The 23,047-nt window shown below is 45.8% G+C and overlaps 1 protein-coding gene across 1 annotated transcript in view; it reads right to left on the bottom strand.

Moving 5' to 3' along the window:
* The window catches only part of celsr3 (cadherin, EGF LAG seven-pass G-type receptor 3), a gene marked incomplete at its 5' end in the record, with an annotated part of 135,072 nt that extends 115,068 nt beyond the window's left edge, over positions 1 to 20,004 (bottom strand). Inside the window, 4 exons of the mRNA XM_080732630.1 lie at positions 13,205 to 13,637; positions 14,226 to 14,378; positions 14,641 to 17,751; positions 18,427 to 20,004. Coding sequence (XP_080588756.1) covers positions 13,205 to 13,637; positions 14,226 to 14,378; positions 14,641 to 17,751; positions 18,427 to 20,004 — 5,275 coding nt within the window. The remainder of the gene's footprint in view (positions 1 to 13,204; positions 13,638 to 14,225; positions 14,379 to 14,640; positions 17,752 to 18,426) is intronic.
* Positions 20,005 to 23,047: the final 3,043 nt, after the last annotated feature.

The following is a 23,047-nucleotide window of genomic DNA, read 5'->3' as shown; positions in this document are numbered from 1 at the left end:
CCTCCCCTATTTACCATTCACCCAACACTGTGGGGTGTGGCTATATCAGCTGGGTCACCACCCACCATGCCATCCATGCATACTTAATGAACTGGGGGTGTGGCCACATAAAAACCCAATTTTAACTCTTTCTGTATACTTTTTTGGAAAAAATCTTCCTCCTAGTATAATCATAATACCTGATAATCATGTTTTATAGGGGGGGGGGGGGGGAATCATGGCACCACCTCTTTAAGACTGCTAGTCTAGCGGTCTGGGCAGTTAGGCTCTTATGTAGCCTGACAGTGCATTGCGGGTTCGAGTCCCGTTCCCGACAGTGATATATATCGATGACATCAGGGATCTTCATATATGGGCATAAAAGAAATTCTGGGGAATACTCATATATGGACTTTTACATAGGTGATGTCACCTGTGATGTCACAGTGACAAGTGAAACAACCAATAGACTGTAAAAATGTGTACTGACTGACTGTCTGTCTGTCTGTCTGTCTGTCTGTCTGTCTGTCTGTCTGTCTGTCTGTCTGTCTGTCTGTCTGTCTGTCTGTCTGACTGACTGACTGACTGACTGACACGGAGACAAGCTGCGACAGTTTCCATGGTATACTGCGACCTTCGTCACAACAAACACCCAACAAGGCGCTGATTACTGGAGCACAGCCATTTCTAAAATAAATGCATCATTTACAGTACTCTTTTCTAGTTGGTGCAATTTATTTGACAGTGAGACATTTCAGCAGAGAAATTCTTCTGAGACAAAGAAAGCATTGTGCTGAGTCCTCACGCCTCAGTGGTGACGAGTGATCAAATAAAAAATTCACAAACTTAAATTAAGGGTTTGTGACTATATGTTTTTCTTTCTTCTCACTATGCTGCAGCTTCCAAATTAAGATTGGGCCAAGAAACTGTGCACTTAATAGGTGTCTTTGAATAACAGTGTCTAAGTGAATGGCTAGTGTCTAGTTTGATTATCAGCCAGCTTGAAAATTTGCTGAATGTCATCTTCCTACTCTCTTGGCATTTCCTGTCACTCTCCACAGTCAAATTGCCCTAAAATATCTAAAAAACTATATAAATAAATAAAATGAAAGAAAAAGAAAGAAAGAAGAAAGAAAGAAAGAAAGAAAGAAAGAAAAAAAATAATGAAAAACAGGTTGTGGGTTGCTTGATGCTTGATGGACACTTAAGCCCGATTCATACTTTGTTGCATGACGGCGTCACGTCCCAAAAATCGACCTCAATGCATTGTGGATGTGACACGCTGTGAGCTATTAGTTCTGCTAGTTTCAGTCCACAACACAGCTGTGTGACGGAGCATAAATTAGGCAAGCTCAAACCTGTGGATTATTTTTTGCAGAATGTTCTTGCTACCCTACCACCCCACTACAGCAGATTCGTTTGGAAGCTATTCAGAGGCTGGCAGAACCACACTGAATAATGTATTGAAATGAAATGCTAATTTTATTTTAGGAACTTTGTGTTACAGTTTTATTCCCCCAGGAGATTTCTTAGAACACCCTGGCCTTCCAAAGTTTGACTGTGATGAAAACGTCTGTGTTTCTATGGGTTTTTTGTCGTGTTGCTCAAGTTTGTTCTGAATCTGAGATAACTCTTCTGTTAAAGCCTGTATAATGACAGTCTGGCTTGTCCCAAGAGACTCACAGGTTCAGACTCAGATCTGGCCAGAACAGTCTGGAACATGCAAGTACTGTAAGAAAAGTAAAGAGTAATCAAAACGTTGTATTGTGCAAGTGGCATTGGAATTCACCCTTGTGATTTTGCTCAATTTGCTGTGTATGAATGTGACTGAATGCGACTGTGTGAATTTACAATAGTGTGTCCATGTTTCCAAACAACAATTTTTTTTTAAATAATATCATACATTCAACCATCCTGTAATACAGCTATAAATAATATAATGTAATACATCTCTCTCCCCACATTCTTCTCTCCAGGGCTTATGCAACAATATGTTCCACTGATTCTTTTATGCGTCGATAAAAGAACAGAATCTATTTACTTAGGCTGGTGGCCACCCCACTTTTCTTTAGAAAAAAAGCCCTATCTGTTCTATTGAACACAAGAAAGTATGTCAGGCAGACATAGTGCAAGAGTGGCTACATGACCAACACCAGTACCATCCCCCCCTCTATTCTCACTGGTCTCCAATGGGCCAAAACCCATTACAGAATCAGGGATTATTATTGCTACATCTGCTGGAGAGTGCATAGATATCCCTCAGTAGAGACAGTGAAACTATGTCAGCCTCACTGACCAGACACAAATGCAAATGCATAAAGCATATTATGTTCATAGCGGGCCACATGTGGAAAATAGGATACAGCAGCATCAGAAATAAGGACAAGAACAGAACATAGCATAGAATTTATATAGGAATGCTGATATTATAATAATTATTATCATGCATGCGTGCGTCTCTGGGACTAATCTTGCAACCTGCTGGACCGGTCACCACCATATCTATAATGTTTTTACACAAAATATTTATTTGTCAATGGGGCTGAAACCTTGACAAAATGTGGAGTCTTATACGTCATAGATATGTCATAGGTGACTGACGTTATAGGTGACTGACGTCTGTCTGAGATCCACACTGGAGCCAAGCTGTTCCCATACAGATTCCACATGATTTATTTAATTTTTTATAACAATACACTTTTAATCACTTAAGTTGAGTAAGTAAGGCCCTGTGTACTTCAATACCAAAACGGTTCTCTCACTCTTTTGACTCCTCCTCTCCCTCTCAGATGAGATTAGAAACTAGGTCAAACTCCCTAACCTCTATGACCAGCTGCATCTATTTAAGACAGGATGGTTGGTAAATACAACCATTTGATTTGTTTAGTTTTTTCTTGTACACTAAACAGATACTTGGACTAAGGACCAGTCATGGTTCCTGGTGTTGCTATTTGATTAAGTACCTCCAGTCCCCAGACTCTTTTTGTTGCATGACCTGTACTGAAAAATATCCTTCTCTGATGTTACCACACTGCTTTATTGTGAGTCAAAGCTAGATAAACCTTAGGTGACTTCATGACTGAATGCTTTTACATCATGGTGGGTGGTAAATGCATTGTTTCTGACAGTCCTTCGGTTGTGGCTGAGCTGTTATGTTTTTTAGCTAGGAGCAGACATGATTCCTGGTGCTGATATGCAATTACTGCAACTCCAGCCTCTATTTGTATAAGCCCAAAAAGTGATTCTGACAGTCCTACGCATGGGATATAGACCTTTTTCCAGAGCGCTGCTGTGTAGCTGTGGTGTTGGCGTACAGCCGCACACACACAGAGGTTCCGCTTGACAACTCAGACATGGTTGCCGCTCTGAGAAATTGGTCTATAGTTGAAATTCTGAGCCCTTTGACAACATGTCACACTGATCCCACAATATATAATCAACAACATAATCTATGAACCACAACATTCATTTGTCCATGTCTCAACTTATCAGATACCCCTGGTATTAAACCTCTGTTGTCCTGTTGAGCCAATAGTTTTATTAGAGTATAGACGCTTCACGAAACGTGTTACAGCTACTGTTGTTACTATGCAATTTCTGTAAACCTATTTGAAGCACAGTGCTCTTTTGCTTCAAGATGATTTTGAAGTTCCATCACTTAGTGGTCTGAGCACTGCAAACACACTGAGGCTTAAGTACAGTTGTAAGCACTATCAGGAATGCACAACAGCACATCCTGTCCATATAAAATAAGTAGAAGAAGCCAGTGCTGTGATGAGAAGTACCCAGTAGACACGCAAGCTAAGACTTTGAAAATGCATCTAATGGCCCCTAATGGACTTCTTCTGAAGTTGGCCCAATGTGGTTGCTAACTTTCTATCGTGTAGCTGGTCTGAATCTATACTGTAGATGTTGTCATTGTGGTTGCTGAGTGAGATTTGGCACATACTATGTCGTCAGGATGCTATGGGTCTGAAAATAGTTAATCTGCATGCTGTTCACAATCTCCTTCCAGTGTTTTTCCCATTTTGTTGATCTGGATGTTACTAGGAAGATAATACTCAAAAAAGAGGTTTATACTTTATAGTACTGAATGCAGGACAATGTAACTGCATATTTGATGTTGTAGAAAACTACTTTCAAAACTAGAAAGTACACAGAAGTCCTCTTGGGACCTGCGCACACATACGCATGCACAAATGCATGCACGCATGAACACACAGAAATTCCTTTGTACCTGCAGCCATTACACTGCTAGATAAAGATAGTACAAGATGATGCACCCTGCCTAAGCACAGCACTTACGCTCCGAGTAGTTGAGCGAGTATGCGTGTGTAAAAGCACCTTTTCTTTTCAAGATGGTCCCTTTTCTGGGTGTTTTACTGTATTTGTCTTCTTTTTATTTTTAACCGCTCACTTTGTGCCTCATACAGTAGGTGGCATGTAGACAGTTCAGAAACCTGCCTACCAATGATATCACCAGTTTGGGTAATTTCAAAACAGATTTCCAACTTTTTCTTTATTGATGCAAGAACAATGACTTCTATTTCAGCGAGATAACTTTCCAGGAAGAGAAAGGCTGTAATTTATATTAGCTTTGAATCCTCGTCGATGATGTAATAGGAAGGTCTAGCTAGCTAGGGATGGGACGATATGAAAATGTCATTTACGATAATGATTAACGATATTATCGCGATAATCAAAATCCATTATCTTGGGGCAGAACATTTGCCAAAAAATAGTGAATTGATCCCAGTGCATGACGGAGGACGATATCACGATAAATTAAATCTCCACAAAACGATTATAGTGAGAAAGGATAATATCGCGTATCAACCCATTCCTAGGTCTAGCAGAACTGCCCACAGCCCACCTCTGAGATGCAGAGCGAGTAGATGGAAATGGTGCCATCTAATAATGAGCAAGTGAGGACCAATTTGATGACTATACACAGTTGAAAATGGGTGAAGTGCTCTTTTAAGACCTTACTCAGAACGCATCACATTTTGATGCTTTGTGAAATTGTAGGTCGCCTATTCTCGCAATAAAAAAAAGAAAAGAAAAACATAATTTAGAAGTTAATTTAGTGGTTAATGTCTGGAGTCTGTATTATCATGACATCTTGTTTTTAATTGGATTTCTGTATTTCCCTTCACATACACACACAGGCGCACACACACATACACACAGGCGTGCAACACACAAACACACACACACACGCATGCATGCACACACACGCACACGCGCACACACACACACACACACACACACACACACACACACACACACACACACGCACGCACGCACGCACGCACGCACGCACGCACACACACACACACACACACACACACACACAGTCATGAGCAGATAATACTGTTAATTGCAAAGCATGAATCAACTCAAGCATGAATAACTAGTCCTTACCCGTTCAAAGATATGAGCTCCAAAATGATGTGCAGTGTGTGGGTTATGGGGTGTGCACTGTGCACACAGTATATGAGGGATGGAAAGTAACTTTAACTGGTGCTTACATGATAATATGTAGGAGCATCAATGTAAGAAATACCCGTTTCGTTTAATGGCTACAGAGATACTGTGTACCGATCTGCATGAATTTTGGACAACATCTGTAACCCCCCCCCCCACCCCGCCTACACACACACACACACACACACACACACACACACACACACACACACACACACACACACACACACACACACACACACACACACACACACAGAGCTGGTTAAACATTTTGCCTCATGCTAGATGCAGAATAGATATGCCTCATGCTAGATGCAGAATAGATAGTAGATACACCATAAAAATGCTAATATACAGCATATGATTTGTGAAAGTGACAAACGGGCTTCACAGTTGTGTCAGGTGTGTTCATATGCTAATGGTGATGCGATTTCAGATCAATTGCTCCAGCCACTGAGGAGAAACGCTGTGACAGACACTCAGACACTCAGACACTCAGACATTTGGAAAATTATATGTTTGATAGAACTAGTCATATGAGTGTGCACTCATCAGTAAAGGCATAAAAGCAACAAAATGAAAATAATAACTAGAACTGCACAAGTACTTGTGCGTCACCAGAGCGCGACATGAGGTGCACTCACTACTGGCATCACCACTGGCGGTGCCTGTGACATCACCAGGAATGCTGGTCCCTCATTGGCTGTTAATGATGATGTTGCCAGAAATACTGGTCCCTACGGGCTTAAACACACATAGCTACCTACCTACATACTGCACATACCTACATACGCAGCCGAACGCAGTACTTGCACGCTCTGCTGGCGCAAGTAATGCAAAAAGATCTACAGTATAATGCTAAGTGTGTACACATCTGAACACTCTCAGATTTTACAGTGCAGCAGGATCTAATCCAGAATAAGGATGTGTATACATGCTCCAGGATGCTGACCTTTATGTACTGACCTATGTACAAAGGTATTTGTGGGCTTACCGCTTCACGGCAGCTTGCTGTGCTCTCTCTTTCCCCCAGTCACATTCTCATCATTCTTCTATCTCCTTCCTTCCTTCCCTTTCTCCTCATGTCTCTCTTTATTAGGCCTCTCTCTCTCTCTCTCTCTCTCTCTCTCTCTCTCTCTCTCTCTCTCTCTCTCTCTCTCTCTCTCTCTCTCTCTCTCCCATCACATCAATACAGCGCCTGTACATACACTGCTTTTTAAAGACTACTGTCCTCTGACGGTTCAACAAAAGTTGAACCATGCCCTGTAGTAAACTCCAGGTCAACACAGTGGTGCAGCAGGCTAACAAACACACACATGCATGCACGCGCACACACACACACACACACACACACACACACACACACACACACACACACACACACACACACACACACACACACACACACACACACACACACGCACACACACGCACAATTGCACGCACATGCACGTGCACATTGTATTAGTAGTGGTATGGGATTGAATCTGGCAAATGACCTTTCATGCATTCTCTCCCTATTCCTCTCTCTCTCTCTCTCCTGTTTACAGTCTGCTGCATTCTCAATAAAGGTACAACCTCAGATTTAATTTAATTTAATTATCCTTAAATTAAATAAATAATAAATGTTTCACACATTATTCCTCAGATCTTATCTCGATAAGGTAGAGATGTCTGGTCTCTAAGTATCGGTTACTGTATAATAACATTTTCTAAGTCCACACAAGATAAGTATCAATTATAATACATTTCACAGATGTATTCTTCCCAGAAGTATGAAAATAATCTTGTACCGACTCAATTGTCTTGAGAGCTAATCAGAGTCAATACCTGTTCCTCAAGTGATGCAATCAAGAGGACACTGAATCCAAGTAGGGCTAAATACAGCTCAGTGAAATGATGAAAATGGATACGGCAAGGAACATACGTTTCAGATTACTAAACCAGCATGTATTTCGATTTATACATACAGTAGCACAATGACTTGACATTTTTCAAAGTGCAACAAAGCATGGCTATGAAATATATAGTACCTATCAGCAAACTAGTGAAAACAATTGACAACACAGAAACTTTGGACAAAAAAAAACAGTTTAGATGTGCATTCTCAGGTGAAATGCCTTTTCAGTAATGGAAACATAGCCTTAGTGGTATTCTGATCTTTGCTTTGTTATGCTTGGAAGCTACGCTTTTCATCCAACATTATTACATGGAACATTACAGGAAATGCTACAGGGCCTTTTCCAGTTGACCTGCATGTGAATTAAATTATTTTCTTGCTACTGCTAGCATTGCTGTCTTGACTTATGCAAGCTATGAGTTGACTAGAGCAGAAGGTAGGGTTTCAGAAACTTTCAGCATTGCTTAGGGCTAGCATTGTTGTCTCTTTCAACTATGAGGGCTTACAAACAGCATCAATGTCTTTAGTGTATAAGTGAGCTAATGTCTTCATTTCCATTTCTTTGCAAGCATAATATAAATATGCTGGTATTAGTACAATCAGAGTAGAATAAATGTATTGCTTGGGGCTGGGCTTACCTTAACTAACATCAGTGCAAAGACCTACAGTATGTACCAAAGGGCATTACCATGCAGAGTATTGTGGAATTACATTGGTAGGCTTACAGCAATGATAGGCTTAAGAGATATTTATACTTGTGTTGCGCACTGTGAGCTTGTAGATCTGCCATTTTCAGTGTTCGACATCGGTGCGCAATTAGCCATTACTTACATTATTAATATTGATGGGCTTATATACAGCTACATTACAGCATCAATGGCTTGCCTACTGTATGTTCATATGTTGGTGGGTTTACAAATAACAAATGTAAGCGTCACTTTGCAGACTTGGGTGAAATATATTGATAATCTATACTTACAGCTATATCATCAGCATTACAAGCTGAAGAAAATATATTCTTTCAACTCTATTTTTGGCTCCCGTTTTTGTCTTATGGATTCGACCCTAAAGCCGACATCATAGTCGCCTGGGCGGTGGAAGGCTTTACACCGCGGTGTAGTCTTTTCGAGTCTTTTTGAGTCATGAAACTACAACGTTACGTCATTCCTCGCGGTGGAGAGCTTTACACCGCGAGTCCCAACACATCTCTCTGTTTTTACTATCAGACAGACAGGCTCTACACCCCGTTCACTGATTGGTCGACCTGAACGGAGTTTGCGTCTGAACCAGAGGGAGGCGGGGGAGGACTTCACCGTGGGCCCCGTGACTATGATGTCCTGCACTTATTTTCTGACTTGCGGTGGAAAGCTCTCCACCGGTGGATAGCTCTCCACCGTACACTCTGATACGGCCTTAACCCAGCCACAGCCACTGCATAAGAATATCAGAAAGGTCCTGGTAATATCTACACCAAGCAGAAGACAGAAACGCTGCTTGCCTCTCCAGCAGTCAGAACAGTTTCTCTTCAGGGAACAGCAAACAGGCGTTGAAGATAAACCTTGGCATGTAAAAGCACATGTCAGATTTATTGTATGCAGTTCGGCTTGACACTCCCAGGCACCCAGTGACTTAATGAAGACCTGCAAGTTCAACATGTTAATGCTTTTGGGGGAGCCAGTTTTTGTCTGCAAGCCAGGACCTTTTATTAGCTTATTTTGTTGGCAGAATGTTGGGACTTTTTCAGACTTTAATTATTCAGGGAAGAATTGCTGTTCTTCTACAATAAAACCCAGAAGCAGTATTACAACCAGTCTTCTACTTGTAGCTATACTATACTGTGCAGCTCTATGGGAACCTTTCTGGGTTGAATGGTTTGCTCAAGGGCAATTTGTGGTGATTTTGTCAAGGGTGGGTGATTTTCTCTACTTGTGATACATTTTCTTTCACGTCTGCTTCCTTGCTCTGTTATTTCATTACGTCTTTTTGACATTTACCATGTAATTTACCATCAGAAATCTTCAAGACTTGATTTATTGGGATGTGCATACATTACATTTCGGAGTACCAATAGTTGTCTTTAGAGTACAAATCTGTATTTTCTTCTCATAAGAGTTCATCCTGAAGACTGGCTTACACTGCTGTGATCCAGGAACTTTGATAGTTGGATGACCTTCTTTTTTCTTGCAGCGTTGCAAGTTTATATTGAATTTTGTTTAACCTCTGTCTTATGTGCCAAGACTCGACCACAAAGCCTGTTTGATGTGTGTAAATTTGTATGTAAGCTCAGATCGCTGTCATGAGACAAATGAATCCTGCATTTACTGTAATCTCTGCTCACCCTAAATATGTCAATTATCCTGAGAATCAATGCCCTGGAACTAATGCCCATACATTACATTAAATACATCACCAGAGGGAGTGAGAGAGAGAGAGAGAGAGAGAGAGAGAGAGAGAGAGAGAGAGAGAGAGAGAGAGGGAGAAAGAGAATGAGAGATAGAGAACAGACAGAGACCAGGCAGGGAAAGAGGGACAGGATGGAGACAGAGAGGGAATGACATGAGAGAGAAGGGGGATGGGGTGGGGAGCGACAGACTTTTTTTTCTTTTGGGGGGGGGGGGGGGGAGGGAAAGAGAGTTAGAGAGAACGACAAAGGAGAGTAGAGGAAAAGATGTGCAACAGGAAGAGGGGAGTAAAAGAGAGAAGAGTAGAGTAAAAGAGAGAAGAGGAGAAACAGAAAAAAGAAGGATGGAGAGAAAAGGTAAAACAAAGTGATAGAGGATTGGGGCGAGAGAATGAAACCACCAGAGAAGAGAGAGAGAGCAGAATATTCCCAGACACTCTCTGTCATGAGCAGATAATACTGTTCATTGAAAAGCATGAATACACTCTCAACTGTAATACAACCAGTGTCACATGAGAGTGCACACGCACGCACGCACGCACGCACGCACGCACGCACGCACGCACACACACACACACACACACACACACACACACACACACACACACACACACACACACACACACACACACACACACACACACACACACACACACACACACACACACACACAATGTCGTAACATATCCTCTTGTCTCTTCCTCTGTGTGTGTGTGTGTGTGTGTGTGTGTGTGTGTGTGTGTGTGTGTGTGTGTGTGTGTGTGTGTGTGTGTGTGTGTGTGTGTGTGTGTGTGTGTGTGTGAGAGAGAGAGAGAGAGCGAGCGAGCGAGACAGACAGACAGACAGACAGACAAAGAAAGAGAAGAGCGAGCATCCAACAGGGTTAACGTGGACGGAAAGAGCAACACAGAGAGTGAATGGATAAAGAGATAAAGAGAATTAGATGGAGGAACAGAGGAGGGGAGACGGAGAGGAATAGATAGAGAGGGTATCAGAGGAAAGACAAAAGAGGAGATTAATAAATGAGAAGACATTGAAAACAACAACAAAGGAATGCAGAAAGAGGACAGGAATAGAGAGAGATGGCTAAGAAGAAGGATGTTCTGTAGTATAGAGTATAGAATAACCAAATAATAATGTGTGGATGGAGTGAAGGGGCAAGGAACAGTACAAAATGGAAGGAGAATAGAATGAGAGGTGGATGGGTGCGGAGGAAAATAAAGGAGAAAAGAGAAATTACAGAAATAGTGTGCAGGGATGAAACAGGAACAAGAATGAGGGATTGCAGTGAAAGACAGACGGGTGGATGGACTCAGACTAAATAACAGTGAATAGTGGAGGAGGAGGGAAACAGATCGACACAGGAGGGAGATGGATGGAGGGACGGGCAGGAGAGGAAAAAGACAGATGAATAAAGGGAGGATAGAGTATAGAGGTTGGGTGGATGAGGAGGCAATCACAGATCAGAACAGGGTATGAAAGTGACAGTTGATGCCCGCCCCTCTGTTGTTTCATTATGATCTCATAACCGTCATGTCCTGGAGCAATAGAGACACAGGGAGAGACACAAAGACAAAGAGAGAGAGAGAGGGGCGTGTACCTGGGAGAGCAGCATAATGGTAGACAGGTGGTAACTAAGTACTTTTACTTAAGTACTGTACTTAAGTACAGTTTTGAGGTATTTGTACTTTACTTGAGTATTTCCAAGTTCCAATACTTTTACTTCTACTCCGCTAGCATCTGGGATCCAAATGTACTTTGTATTTACTCCACTACATTTATTTGAAAACTACTTTGCTGATATAAATTATAATATGTTAAAACATACATAAAACCACTTTAGCCCTATTGTGTACTTTTACTTTTAGTACTTCAAGTAGATTTTGATGCCAATACTTTTGGTACTTTTACTCAAGTAAATGTTGAATTATATTTGTAACAGAGTATTTCTACAATGCAGTATTGAAGCTTTTACTTAAGTAGAAAATGTAATTACTTTTTCCACCACTGTGGTAGACAGGTGGAAAGAGAGATGGCAAGAGGATGAGGGGAGTCGGAGTATGAGAGTGGTAGACAGAAAGGGATAGAGAGAAAGGGTTAGAAGGGACGGCCATTAAAACATGAGAAGAGACATACAGTGGGGAGAGAGAGGGGAGAAAATGAGACATCGAGGTACGGCAAAACCATGGCCTTTGGTTATGGAAGTGATGGAGCAAGGAAGACAGAGATGGGGATTGCCCCTAAGTCTGACATTTCATTACTCTGACTATGTGGCTACGTGTGTGGGGTTAGTGTTAGGGTAAGGGACAGGGTTAGTAATGGGGTGAGTCGGACCAATGCGACGTCGGAGAAATGCGCATCGGATAAATGACATGGCACCACAGACATAAGGAATGGTAGGAGTGGAGAGAGAGAGAGAGAGAGAGAAACTGAGAGGCTGTTAAAAAAGGTGAGTTATAAGAAGAAATATCACACTCTCACACACACACACACACACACACACCATGTAATTGACATAAAAGCAGTAGAAATAGGGCAACTGTACACATGCACGCACGCACGTACGCACGTACGCACGCACGCACGCACGCACGCACACACACACGCACTCCCAAGTTTGCATTTTTCAATAAGAGCCCTTCTGACAGAGTACAAACACAGTGTTAATGCACAGTGCTGCGAGCGCATCATAAGCACCATGACAAGGCCTTCAAAGCCACAATGCTCCCCTGACAACTACCCCAACTACAATTCTATGGCTTTGATCGGCAAGGAACAGCCCAGAGGACTGCTCAAGCTGTTGTTGTTGTTGTCTTACAGTATTTGTCTTGATCCACATAAAACCGAAAAGCCCAGCAGAGAGTCACAAATGATAGTCATCAAATACAGAGTTACACCACTACCAAAAATCATTTGGGGTTTGTCTCACTGTGTAGCTCAGAAATTCCAAGAAGATTCCTTCTTCAGAAATGTTTAATATTTGGTCAACAGGGTTCTTCAAAGAGCTAATGTATTTTCTGCAATGAATTCCCCTTTCATGTCAGCCGACACAATGCACACGTTAAAGTGTCACTTTTTCTTTTCTTTCAAAGGACAGATACTGAGAACAACATCAGTGCATATGTACTCCTTCATTCTCTCTACAGGCACAGCACTCTCTCTTCCACTTCCACCTGTTGTTACACCTTACAAGTATACACAGAATAGACTTGCTTCTCTGGTGCCATTGTTCCTTCTCTCTCTCTCTCTCTCTCTCTCTCTTTCTAGAGTCTCAACAACCTCAACTAACATCTCTTTCACAGACTGAAATCGTCATTCCTTAAAACACACCCAGGCATTTCTCTCACGCATTGTCCTGTACTTGTTAATTTCTTCTCCCCCCCTCCCTCCCTCCCTCCCTCCCTCCAACATTATCCCTCTCTTCCATCATCTCTTACCTGTCACAGTGATCTGCATGGGGGCCACCAGGGCTCTGTTGTTATCCAGCTTGCGGCTCAGCCTGATCTCACCGCTGGTGTGGTTCAAGAGCAGCAGGTGAAGCTCATTGCCCCGATCAATGGTGTAGTACAGTCGGTCCGAAACGTCCGGGTCGTGGGCGGGGACCCTACCGATGACGCCGCTGGGGAAGCTATTGGACCGATTGGAGACAAAGTTGTTGAAGATAATCTGAAAGTCCTGCAGGGTGGGCCGGTTGTCGTTCTGGTCCACCAGACGGATGTGAATGGTGGCCCGACTGACCAGGGGAGCGGAGGTGGCCTGGACAACAATGATGTACTCATTGCGCGTCTCGTAGTCGAGGTCAATGAGCGATGTGAGCTCTCCAGAGAAGATGTCCATCTGAAAGATCTCTGGAATGTTCCCCTCCACAATCTGGTTTGGAGGAGAGGAGAATAACTACTGTCAATAACTAATAATGTCTTTGTCGCATGTTTGTTCTTGATCAGGGGTTCTCAAACCTTTTTAGGCCGTGACCCCCAAAATAAACATATATGAACTGGGGACCCCCACCCTGACAAGCACTCGGAATTGTAGGTATTACATTTAATGTGACTCGGTTCCATAGATAAATATTGTGAAAATGGCAGATCTACAATTCTACATGCTCACAACGCCTGTGAGCATGTAGATCTACTATTTTCACAATGTTCGCCTCTTGCTTACTTAATATTTGCCAGTTTGGCCAGTTTGGTATTAAAACGGTCTTGAAAATCCTTAAATTGTCACTTTATAAATGTGCAGATACCCTGTATACACTTATGTTGGTTTGTTTACCGTTGAGTGAGACATTCTTTTTACATTAAGCTAATCATCTGGGGACCCCACAGAATAATTTGGGGACCCAAGTTTGAGAACCACTGTTCTAGATAGAAACATGTAAACTGTTGACAGTACAGAAACATCAGTCCCACAATAATCATTAGAAATTGAATTGAATTAAGTATCGTAGTAGTAACAGACCTGGTACATTATCTGGGCATTGGCTCCCTCATCAGGATCAGTGGCAGTAATCTGTGCAACTACAGTCCCCACTGCACTGTTCTCCTTTACCAGGACCTCAAACTCTTCATCTGGGAACACTGGGGCATTGTCGTTCACATCCAGGACTGTCACCTGATCAAAATAACATTCAGCATAATTCAAAATACAATATACTACAATGCACAGTATGTGCTACAAGCATGACTGAAGTGGTTGATAGTTTGACATCAATATGAAACACTTGATTTATACAGTTTGACATGCAGCAGAATGGAAAACATGACAAGCAGCTGTAGCACGCAAAAGACAATGTGTGCCTAAATTGTTGCATATGCATGGTTTTTTTCAATATGCAATGGGCAGTTTAATATCACCAATTAAATTTGAGCATTACCTGTATATGGACAGGGGTACGCTGAGGTGGAACCCCGCGGTCAACAGCGTAGGCTGTGAGTTCATAGAATGGCACACTCTCCCGGTCGAGGCGACGAAAGGTGCGGACGATACCAGACATGGGCTCAATGGTGAAATCCCCATCCCCATCCTCTCCATTCTGGAAGGTGTATTGGACACGTCCGTTGGTGTGCGCATCGCGATCGGTGGCTGAGATCTGCAGGACACTGGTGTATGAGGGTGCATCCTCGCTCACTGTACCCTGGTACCTTGGGCTGAGGAACTGGGGGGCATTATCATTCACATCATTCACGTTCACCTCCACATAAGTGGTGTCAGATTTCTGTGGGATACCGTTGTCTTTCGCTGTGATTGCTAGTGTGTATGTCATTTGGTCTTCATAGTCCAGCTCAGCCTGGAGGGTTATGGCCCCCGACACGGGGTCGATGCGGAACTGTGGGATGTTGTCCTCCAGGAAGTAAGTGATGCGGGCATTTTCTCCTACATCATCATCTGTGGCACTGATGACCACCACGGTGCTGCCGGGAGGCCGGTCCTCATTCACACTCACTGAGTAGTGGGCGCTCTGGAACACGGGTCGATGTGTGTTGGCGTCTGTGATGTTCACATGCACTTGACAGGTGTCGTGGAGAGTGCGGTCTGATGCAGTGACCGTTAGGACGTAGCGGCGTTCTTGTTTGTAGTCCAGCGGTAGCGATAGGGTCAGGGCTCCTGCCCCACTGGCTGTGCTGATGGCAAAGCGGTTCCTGGTGTTGCCACCGGTGATCTGGTAGGTCACAGCGCTGTTGACGTCTCGGTCAACGGCAGTGACACTCACCACACTGGTGCCCACTGCCGCGTCCTCATTCAGACGGACATAGTACTCCTTCTGGAGGAACTCTGGCCGGTTGTCGTTGACATCCATCACCGTTATGGTGACGCTCGCTGTGGCAGAGAGAGGCGGCATACCATAATCTCTGGCCTCCACACCAAAGAAGTAGTGCTCCACTGATTCTCGGTCGAGTGCTGAGCTTACGGTCACCCAACCTGTGGCAGAGTTGATGAGAAAGGGCGTGTCAGGACTGGTTCCCGTAAGCTTGTATTCTAGGCGGGCATTGTCAGCAGAGTCTGTGTCTATGGCCTGGATGTGGAGGATTGAACTCCCGACAGGCGCACTCTCCAGCACAGACACCTGGAAAGGCGTGGAGACGAAAATGGGTGGGTTGTCATTGACATCCGTTACTTGGACGCTGACAATTCCGGTGTTGTTGGACAGCGGTGGACGCCCGTTGTCCTGCGCCCGCACGCGCAGCGTGTACTCACGCTCCGCTTCATAGTCCAACGGCGCCACCACCTGGATCTCCCCAGTGACGCTGTCGATAGAGAACTGCCCACGGCTGTTCCCGCTAATGATGTTGTAGTGCACGGCTGCATTGCTGTCCTTGTCATGGTCTGTGGCACTCACTCGCAGAATCTCAGAGTGGGGACGCACATCCTCCCTCACTGCCACCACGTAACGCTTCTCACTGAACTGAGGGACATTGTCGTTCTCGTCCAGGACTGTGATGAAGACCTTGACATTAGCTGAACGTGGCCCAGGCTCCTTTCCCTGGTCACTGGCTTCCACCTGGAGCGTGTAGTGCTCATTGGTCTCACGGTCGACTGCACCGCGAGTCGTGATGAGACCAGAGCGGGGATCGATCTCAAACGCAGCTCGTGCCATGCCAGCTGTGTCACCCACAAACCTGTAGCGGATGTTGGCGTTGGACGGTGAGTCGAGGTCCGTGGCTCTGAGCTGCAAGATAGGGTACCCCTCCTCCACGTTCTCCCTGATGGTCTCCCTGTACTCTGTCTGCTCAAAGATGGGGGAGTGATCATTACGGTCTGAAACCGTAATCGCAACCATTGTTGTACCAGAGAGTCGGGGGCTGCCATAATCGGTCGCTGTGACACGGAAGTAATGCAAGTCCATGTGCTCTCTGTCTAGGATCTGAGTGGTGGAGATGAGGCCTGAATCTGCGTTGATATGGAAGTAATCTGTTGACCGACTGTTCATTAGGGGGGCCATGGAGTAGCTAACCCTGCCAGCATCCCCTGAGTCTTGATCAGAAGCAGACATGGCCATGACTGAGGAACCTGGGGGCTGGTTCTCGGGTATCTGGACCTGGAAGTTATACTGGGAAAAGTGGGGGTGCCTGTTAGCGGCCCGCCGAGAGCGAGGCCACGGCATCAACGCCTCCCTCTCCCTCTCTTCAAGCCACGTTTCATCATCTGCAACTATTATCAGCCTCTCCAGGCTCCTCTCTCCCCTTGAACCGTGCCTCTCCGCCCCCTCCACCTCCCCTGCTCCCTCTTCCATCTCACCCCCCTCTCGGCTTTCATCAGCCTGCTGCTCTTTCTTCTCTCCTCCTTCCTGGGCCTGTGTGAAGCGCGTGGAGCTACTACCCCTCTCCTGACCCTTCTTTCTCTCCCTATCTCTTCTCCTCTGCATTTCTCCCTCTCTCGGCTCATCTACACTCACATCTGTTTGGCTGCTCTCTCTCTTTGTTGTCCCATCGTTTCTCTCCATTTTAACCTCCACTTCCTCCTCTATCCCTGCTAGTTCTTTCGCTCTCTGCCGCGCCTCTCGGATATCTTTCTCCCCCTCCCCCATCTGCAATTTTCCTCCCCCAACAGCAGCGGCGGACCCCTCCTCAGCCTCTCCCTCCCTCTCCACCTCTCCCCGGGCCCCCATCTGCCTCCTCTCCAACTGACTGACACCTTCAGGCTCTAATGGCACCCGCTTACTGGATTTTAATTGCAAAAGCGTGGCCTCCTGGTCGCTGGCTAAGCTGTCGGTAGAGAGGCTGTCAGTGCACGCAGCATGAACAAACTCCCCCGGTGCACTGGCACCCTGCTGTTGCTGTGTGTGTGAACACGGCATTCCGTCCATATCTTCCGACGACACCTGTCCAATTTCTGAATTGCTATTATGTCCTTCGTTTTGACGAGTCTTTGCCGGTTTCTTGTCACCAAGGCCATAATTGTTGTTGTTGTTTCGGTTATAATAACTTCCAAAGTTGTTATTGTTGTTGGCGTTAAGTTTACTCCACAAAAACACAATCAACGGTTGCTGGTGTGGAACAGAGCCGAGGTGGAGGTGATGTGCAGGGTGGTTATAAGTACAGTTTGAGGACTCGCAGGAAGAGTTTGTAAAGAGTTTGGCCGGCGCTGTCCTTGGTGCTGAAAGCACGTCGCCCTCCGCGGAGGAGGAATAGGAGTTAACAGGTGAAAGTGAGTCATCGTTGACTTCCGAGAAAAACGACTGGTGTTTTGCAGTAATTCGATCAGGATGAGTAAGAAGACAAGACATAACTGCCCTGGCAGAGTGCTTCTTGGCTGACATTAGACCGTGAGGTTTGACAAAAGCTGAGTCACTCGCAGACTCGGGGGCACTAGTTTGCTCTGTAGTTGTGGAAACATTAAAAGCAGTTGGTAATTGCTCACTTTGACAATATTCTGTCCGTGTTTCAGTGGTTAAAGACAGCAGATGGTGTGGATGTTTTGATGCGTTTTCATAAGATTTAGCAGTTATGATATTGATTGACAGAAAACATTGCGCAAGCATCTCTGTGATACTGGGAGGGAGAAATTGGATGTCGACATTATTAACGGCTATATGTCCCCCGGGACTCATAAACTCGGCCAAACGTCCTTCCCCGTTCTCTAGTCTCTCCAGATATCCCAAACAACCCTGAGGTAACACCCTGCTCTCTGCCCGGGTTTGGGTGCCCTGACCTTGTCTTGCCGGTGTTGATTCCCCCCGCCAAAACTCATTATCAGGCCAGTGCAGGAGCGTAGCAGTCGGGAACGCCAAATCATTATCCGGATAATTAGTTAAATTAACGTGTTTGTTACCTTGATTCACCCCTCCTCCTCCTCCTCCTCCTCTTTCATTTTGTCCTCTTCCCCGCTCCTCCCCTCTCTTTTCCCTCATCACTATCATGGTTTTGGCAGGGTAATGTTTAGATCTGGTGCTCGCCCCTCCTTTATCTCCATAACAACCTGGGCATGGCGACATGGTATCGGGGATTATCCCGGCCGGAGCGGAACATCTGGCGGCTCTGTACGCTGGTACCTCCGTGGCGAGATAGGAGCAAGAGCAGGGAGGGGATGGCTGGCAGGGGGCCGGGCGCTCCTCTTCTCCGCTCCATATGCCCCCAGTCAAACAGCCATCATCTCCCCCCTCTCCGTCTCTGCTGCTGGGATCGATAACATTGTGCCTGCCCAAATGAGAACAATTACAAGCCCGGCCATACTGGCCGACCGCATCTAAAGCGCCGTCCCTGCATCCTGAATTAGTTTCGATGTAATCAATCAGACCGGCGGCTTTGTTTAGTTTTTTAAATGTACAGTTTAAATGGAGGTTAATATATTGAGGGCAGCCCGAATGTGACACCTGTAAGTGTGGTGAATTGAAGTTTGAGGGGTTTTTAATATCGCAGGAGTAGTTGTAACAGCGTGCCTGAGCGGTGTTTGAATCGTAGCCAGGGTGGATGTGAATGCAGCGAGTACAGCCAAATGGCACGGAGCCAGGTGAGAGGTCCTTGGTCGTGGAGCGGACCTGTTTGACGGGGTGTGATTCTGGGAAAGGCCGAGGACTCGGCGAGCAGCGTGAGCAGGGCCCTCTAACCCCCAGGGCTCTCTCACACGCACCCCCACCTTTACGACTTTCATTTCCGGGTCCCCGGTGCAGGCCGGTTGCGCGCACAAAGGCTGTGGCGGCTCCTCGTCTGGCGAGGTGTGGTCTCAAGACCGGCGACCGTAGCGCGCACGCTCTAGTTCTTTGTACAGACCGTTTTTTGCCGCTTTGAACCGGCGTAGATGAGAAAGCAGGTGAAAAAATGCCCTTCCTCCTCCTTTCCCACTGCCCTACCTCTCCTCCACCTGCTCCTCCGACGCCGATAGGTCTCAGCACGTTCCTAATACCTGGGCAGGGAGGAGGAGGAGGAGGATGGCCGTCTGCGCTCCTCCAAAACGACCGTGCTCCCTTCAGTCTCCTCCCCGTACCCTCTTCATCTCCATCTCGGTAATAAAATCCTCTCTGCGTTCCGTGCCTCCAACTACAAAGTATCTCCCCGGTAGTCCACCTGCTTGAGCGTAGATCCCAAGTGCCCCTCGCCGCCGAGCCCCCCGGTTCCGCGTGCTGCTGCTGGCTCAGTTTGCCGGCGTCTCGGTAGCAGCGGCCCGGGGTCCACCGGTACGTTGCAGCCCCTCCTGGCGCTACCGTCCCCGGGATAACGGCAAACAAAGAGCTGAGGAGAAGCAGGTGGAGACGCAGAGGCGAGAGCAGGAACGGGGTGACACCCGGTAGCGTTGCAGCCATTTAGTCTGCTCCTTTCTCTAGCCGTCTCTCCCCACCTTTCTCCCTCTCTTCTCTCTCCTCCTCTGGTGTGCGTCTTTCCTTATCCTCCTTCTCTCTTCTTTCTTTCGCCGGGGCCGGCTAGGTAGCCGGTTCCAGGACCGCCGGCACCGCCCGACACCTTCCCCCGAGCTCCCCCGTCTCTCCCCCGGCCTGAAGAGTTGGCATTTACCCGCTGTGGTCTCTGGGGCTGGAGGTTTGAGCGTTAGGAGCGGCGCGGCAGCATCTCTCCCGTTCATTCACAACCAACATGGCTCACACACTCGCGCACTGACTGACTGGATCACACACTATCCTTCTAGTCCCCTCTCTCTCTCTCCCCCCTCTTTCTCTCTCTCTCGTTGAGCTGTGCAGCTCGATGGTGCTGCTATCCATCCACAAACACACGCACGCACGCACACACACACACAATCCACGCTCCTATCTTGGCTTTCACTCTCTCCGCCCCTCCCCCTGGCTTGCTTGCACCCTGCTCGTATCTCTCTCGCCCTCCCTCTCTCTCTCTCTCAGAGAAAAAATGGTTTGCTCCGGTGCGCAGGGCAGGGCTGTTAGCTACACACCACCCGAGGCAGCCATATCCACAACTGGAGTAGAAAGCGTGGACAGCCCCTGTCTTACACAATCACATTGTCATCCGCTTATTATCTGAAGAAATATGAGCGTAACAAATAACCGCTTTTAAAACCAATTATTCTAATTTGTCTGACAATTTGCTTTGAAAATGAATTGAAAAATTCTCTTCAAGAAGAAACACTCAATCATGTTGATTTAAGGTAGCCGGCTAAATCCTAAACGTGTGAAAATATGTAACATGTGGTGAGTGAATAAGACAAATATCCTGACAATCGTATGGGCTATGAGCTCTGTTTTGTACGTGGTTCTCTCTGCTGATGTGAGGGTGACGTCATCCCCTGTCTAAACACGGATGAGTAATTTCCCCTTTTCAGGCACACAGTGGCTTGCGTGCACGCGCGCACACACGAATTCTTTTAGCCGCCACGCACGGACAGTATACAGACATACAGACACAGGTAGAGAGAGAGAGAGAGAGAGAGAGAGATATAGAGAAAGAGAGAGAGAGAGAGAGAGAGAGAGAGAGAGAGAGAAAGAGAAAGAGAGAGACACACGCACACACACACATGCACACACAAATATGCAATCTTCCGAATTTAACACCAATTTTGCACATGCCTAAATGGGCAGATCAATTTCCTGATAGGCCTACTTGTTGAATAAATCGTATTATGCAAATATACTTTCTCCATCTCCTCCAGTCTGATTTATAGCGCTACCACCACGGCTGCCGTGGCTGGTGGTTGGACTTTCTAATGACACGACACGGCTAAAATTGAATATGATTTGTTTCTGTACAGCGGATAGGGGAAATGTGGTTGACGTTGACGGGAGAGCCATAGGCATGTCAGCCGGGGATGAGGGGTGGCAGTGGCAGTGGCACAGTCAGGAAAGAGATATGCCGAGCAGAGGGGAGAAAAGCAATCTGTGTTCCTCTTTGTACATGAATGGTGACTGGTGAGGTGTGTGCATGAGAGAGACAGATTTTGTTCGGATGCCCGACTTCCGAGGGGTTCTCTCTCTCTATCTCTCTCTCATGAGAAAACACACACACACACACACACACACACACACACACACACACACACACACACACACACACACACACAGAGCGCGCGCGCCATCTTCCCTTATAGAATATGCAACGTCAAGACAGACAGAGCAGGTGCATACCAGGTCAGAGAGAGGCATCCCAGCCCTCGCTCGCGCTTCCCATTTCGAGGGCAGTCGTGTTACCCTCGAACGAGATTCCAAATTATGGTGGCGCGTACGCTGTCACCGTTAACACGATTATAGGATGGATGCACGCAGAGGCGCGCGAGGGCCGTCTAGACGAGCGAGACTAGACAGCACTCCAACACATAACCTAAAAAACGCAGCAGAACACATTCACACTATTAATATTCTCAACCCACATTATGGAACACGTGTTTGAATACCAGAGCTAAAAATTGCCATATAGATAGCTTATTCAGGTGAGTGCATATTTGACAGTGTCAAATTCATGCCAGATGTCCTGTAGTGAAATGAGGCAATTTGGACTTCTATTCTGATAGACTGGTAGTTAACCGGGTTAATGGAGGACGTGGGAAGAATTATGATGAATTCCCAAGACCTTTACCATTCACTGAAACTTGTTGGGATGGGCAAATGAATAGCAGAGTAGCCTACTGATGGGGAAGAGGGAACGCTGTGCCACTTGAAGCTATTTACAATGGATCAGAGAGGCCGCTAAAGGGACCATAAACACTAAATGAAAGCGACTGACGCACAGCTACAGTGGGACTCTGTCTCCCAATAGGGAGAGGGATGGAGTGATGAGGACCAGACAGAGATGGAGGGAATACTGGAGGAAGACAGAAAGAGAAGGGAACAAGAAAAGTGGGCGGTAAAAAAATATGAAGGGGGCCAGAGAGAGAGAGCGAGAGAGAGAGAGAGAGAGAGAGAGAGAGAGAGAGAGAGAATACACAGTGAAAGGAGAGGGTATGGCGAAGGAGATAAAGTGCATGAGAGAGAAGGGAGGGGGCATGTATGTCAATTTATCTGAAACCAATGCTATTAAACACAGATGTGGAATTTGTCATAGTGCAGTTCACAGTCAATTCTGCAACGACATAGGCTAATAAAGGCATAAACAAGCATCACAAACAAGGATAGCAATTTGCTGCTTCCTAATGAAATCTATAATCTCAATAAATCCAATTATCTCATTCTAAGCAGTTATGGTTTGGGAAACTTGACAAGAATATAGCCACGCACACTTAAACCACAATCGTTATGTAAGCGAGGGAGGATTTTGTAGGTTTATTTCAGTGCACCACTGGCCTATAAAGTGAGAAAGACAAAGTGGGTCAGCAGCTTGCAGCGTAAATGGTAGTATCATATCTTAACAATGCTCAGTCCTACAGGAGCATCAGGTGAACAAGTGCGTTAC

Source organism: Nannobrachium achirus, assembly GCF_963921795.1.
Source record: "Nannobrachium achirus genome assembly, chromosome: 9".
In the NCBI taxonomy this organism is placed as follows: domain Eukaryota; kingdom Metazoa; phylum Chordata; class Actinopteri; order Myctophiformes; family Myctophidae; genus Nannobrachium; species Nannobrachium achirus.
This window is presented reverse-complemented; position numbering and strand designations above follow the sequence as displayed.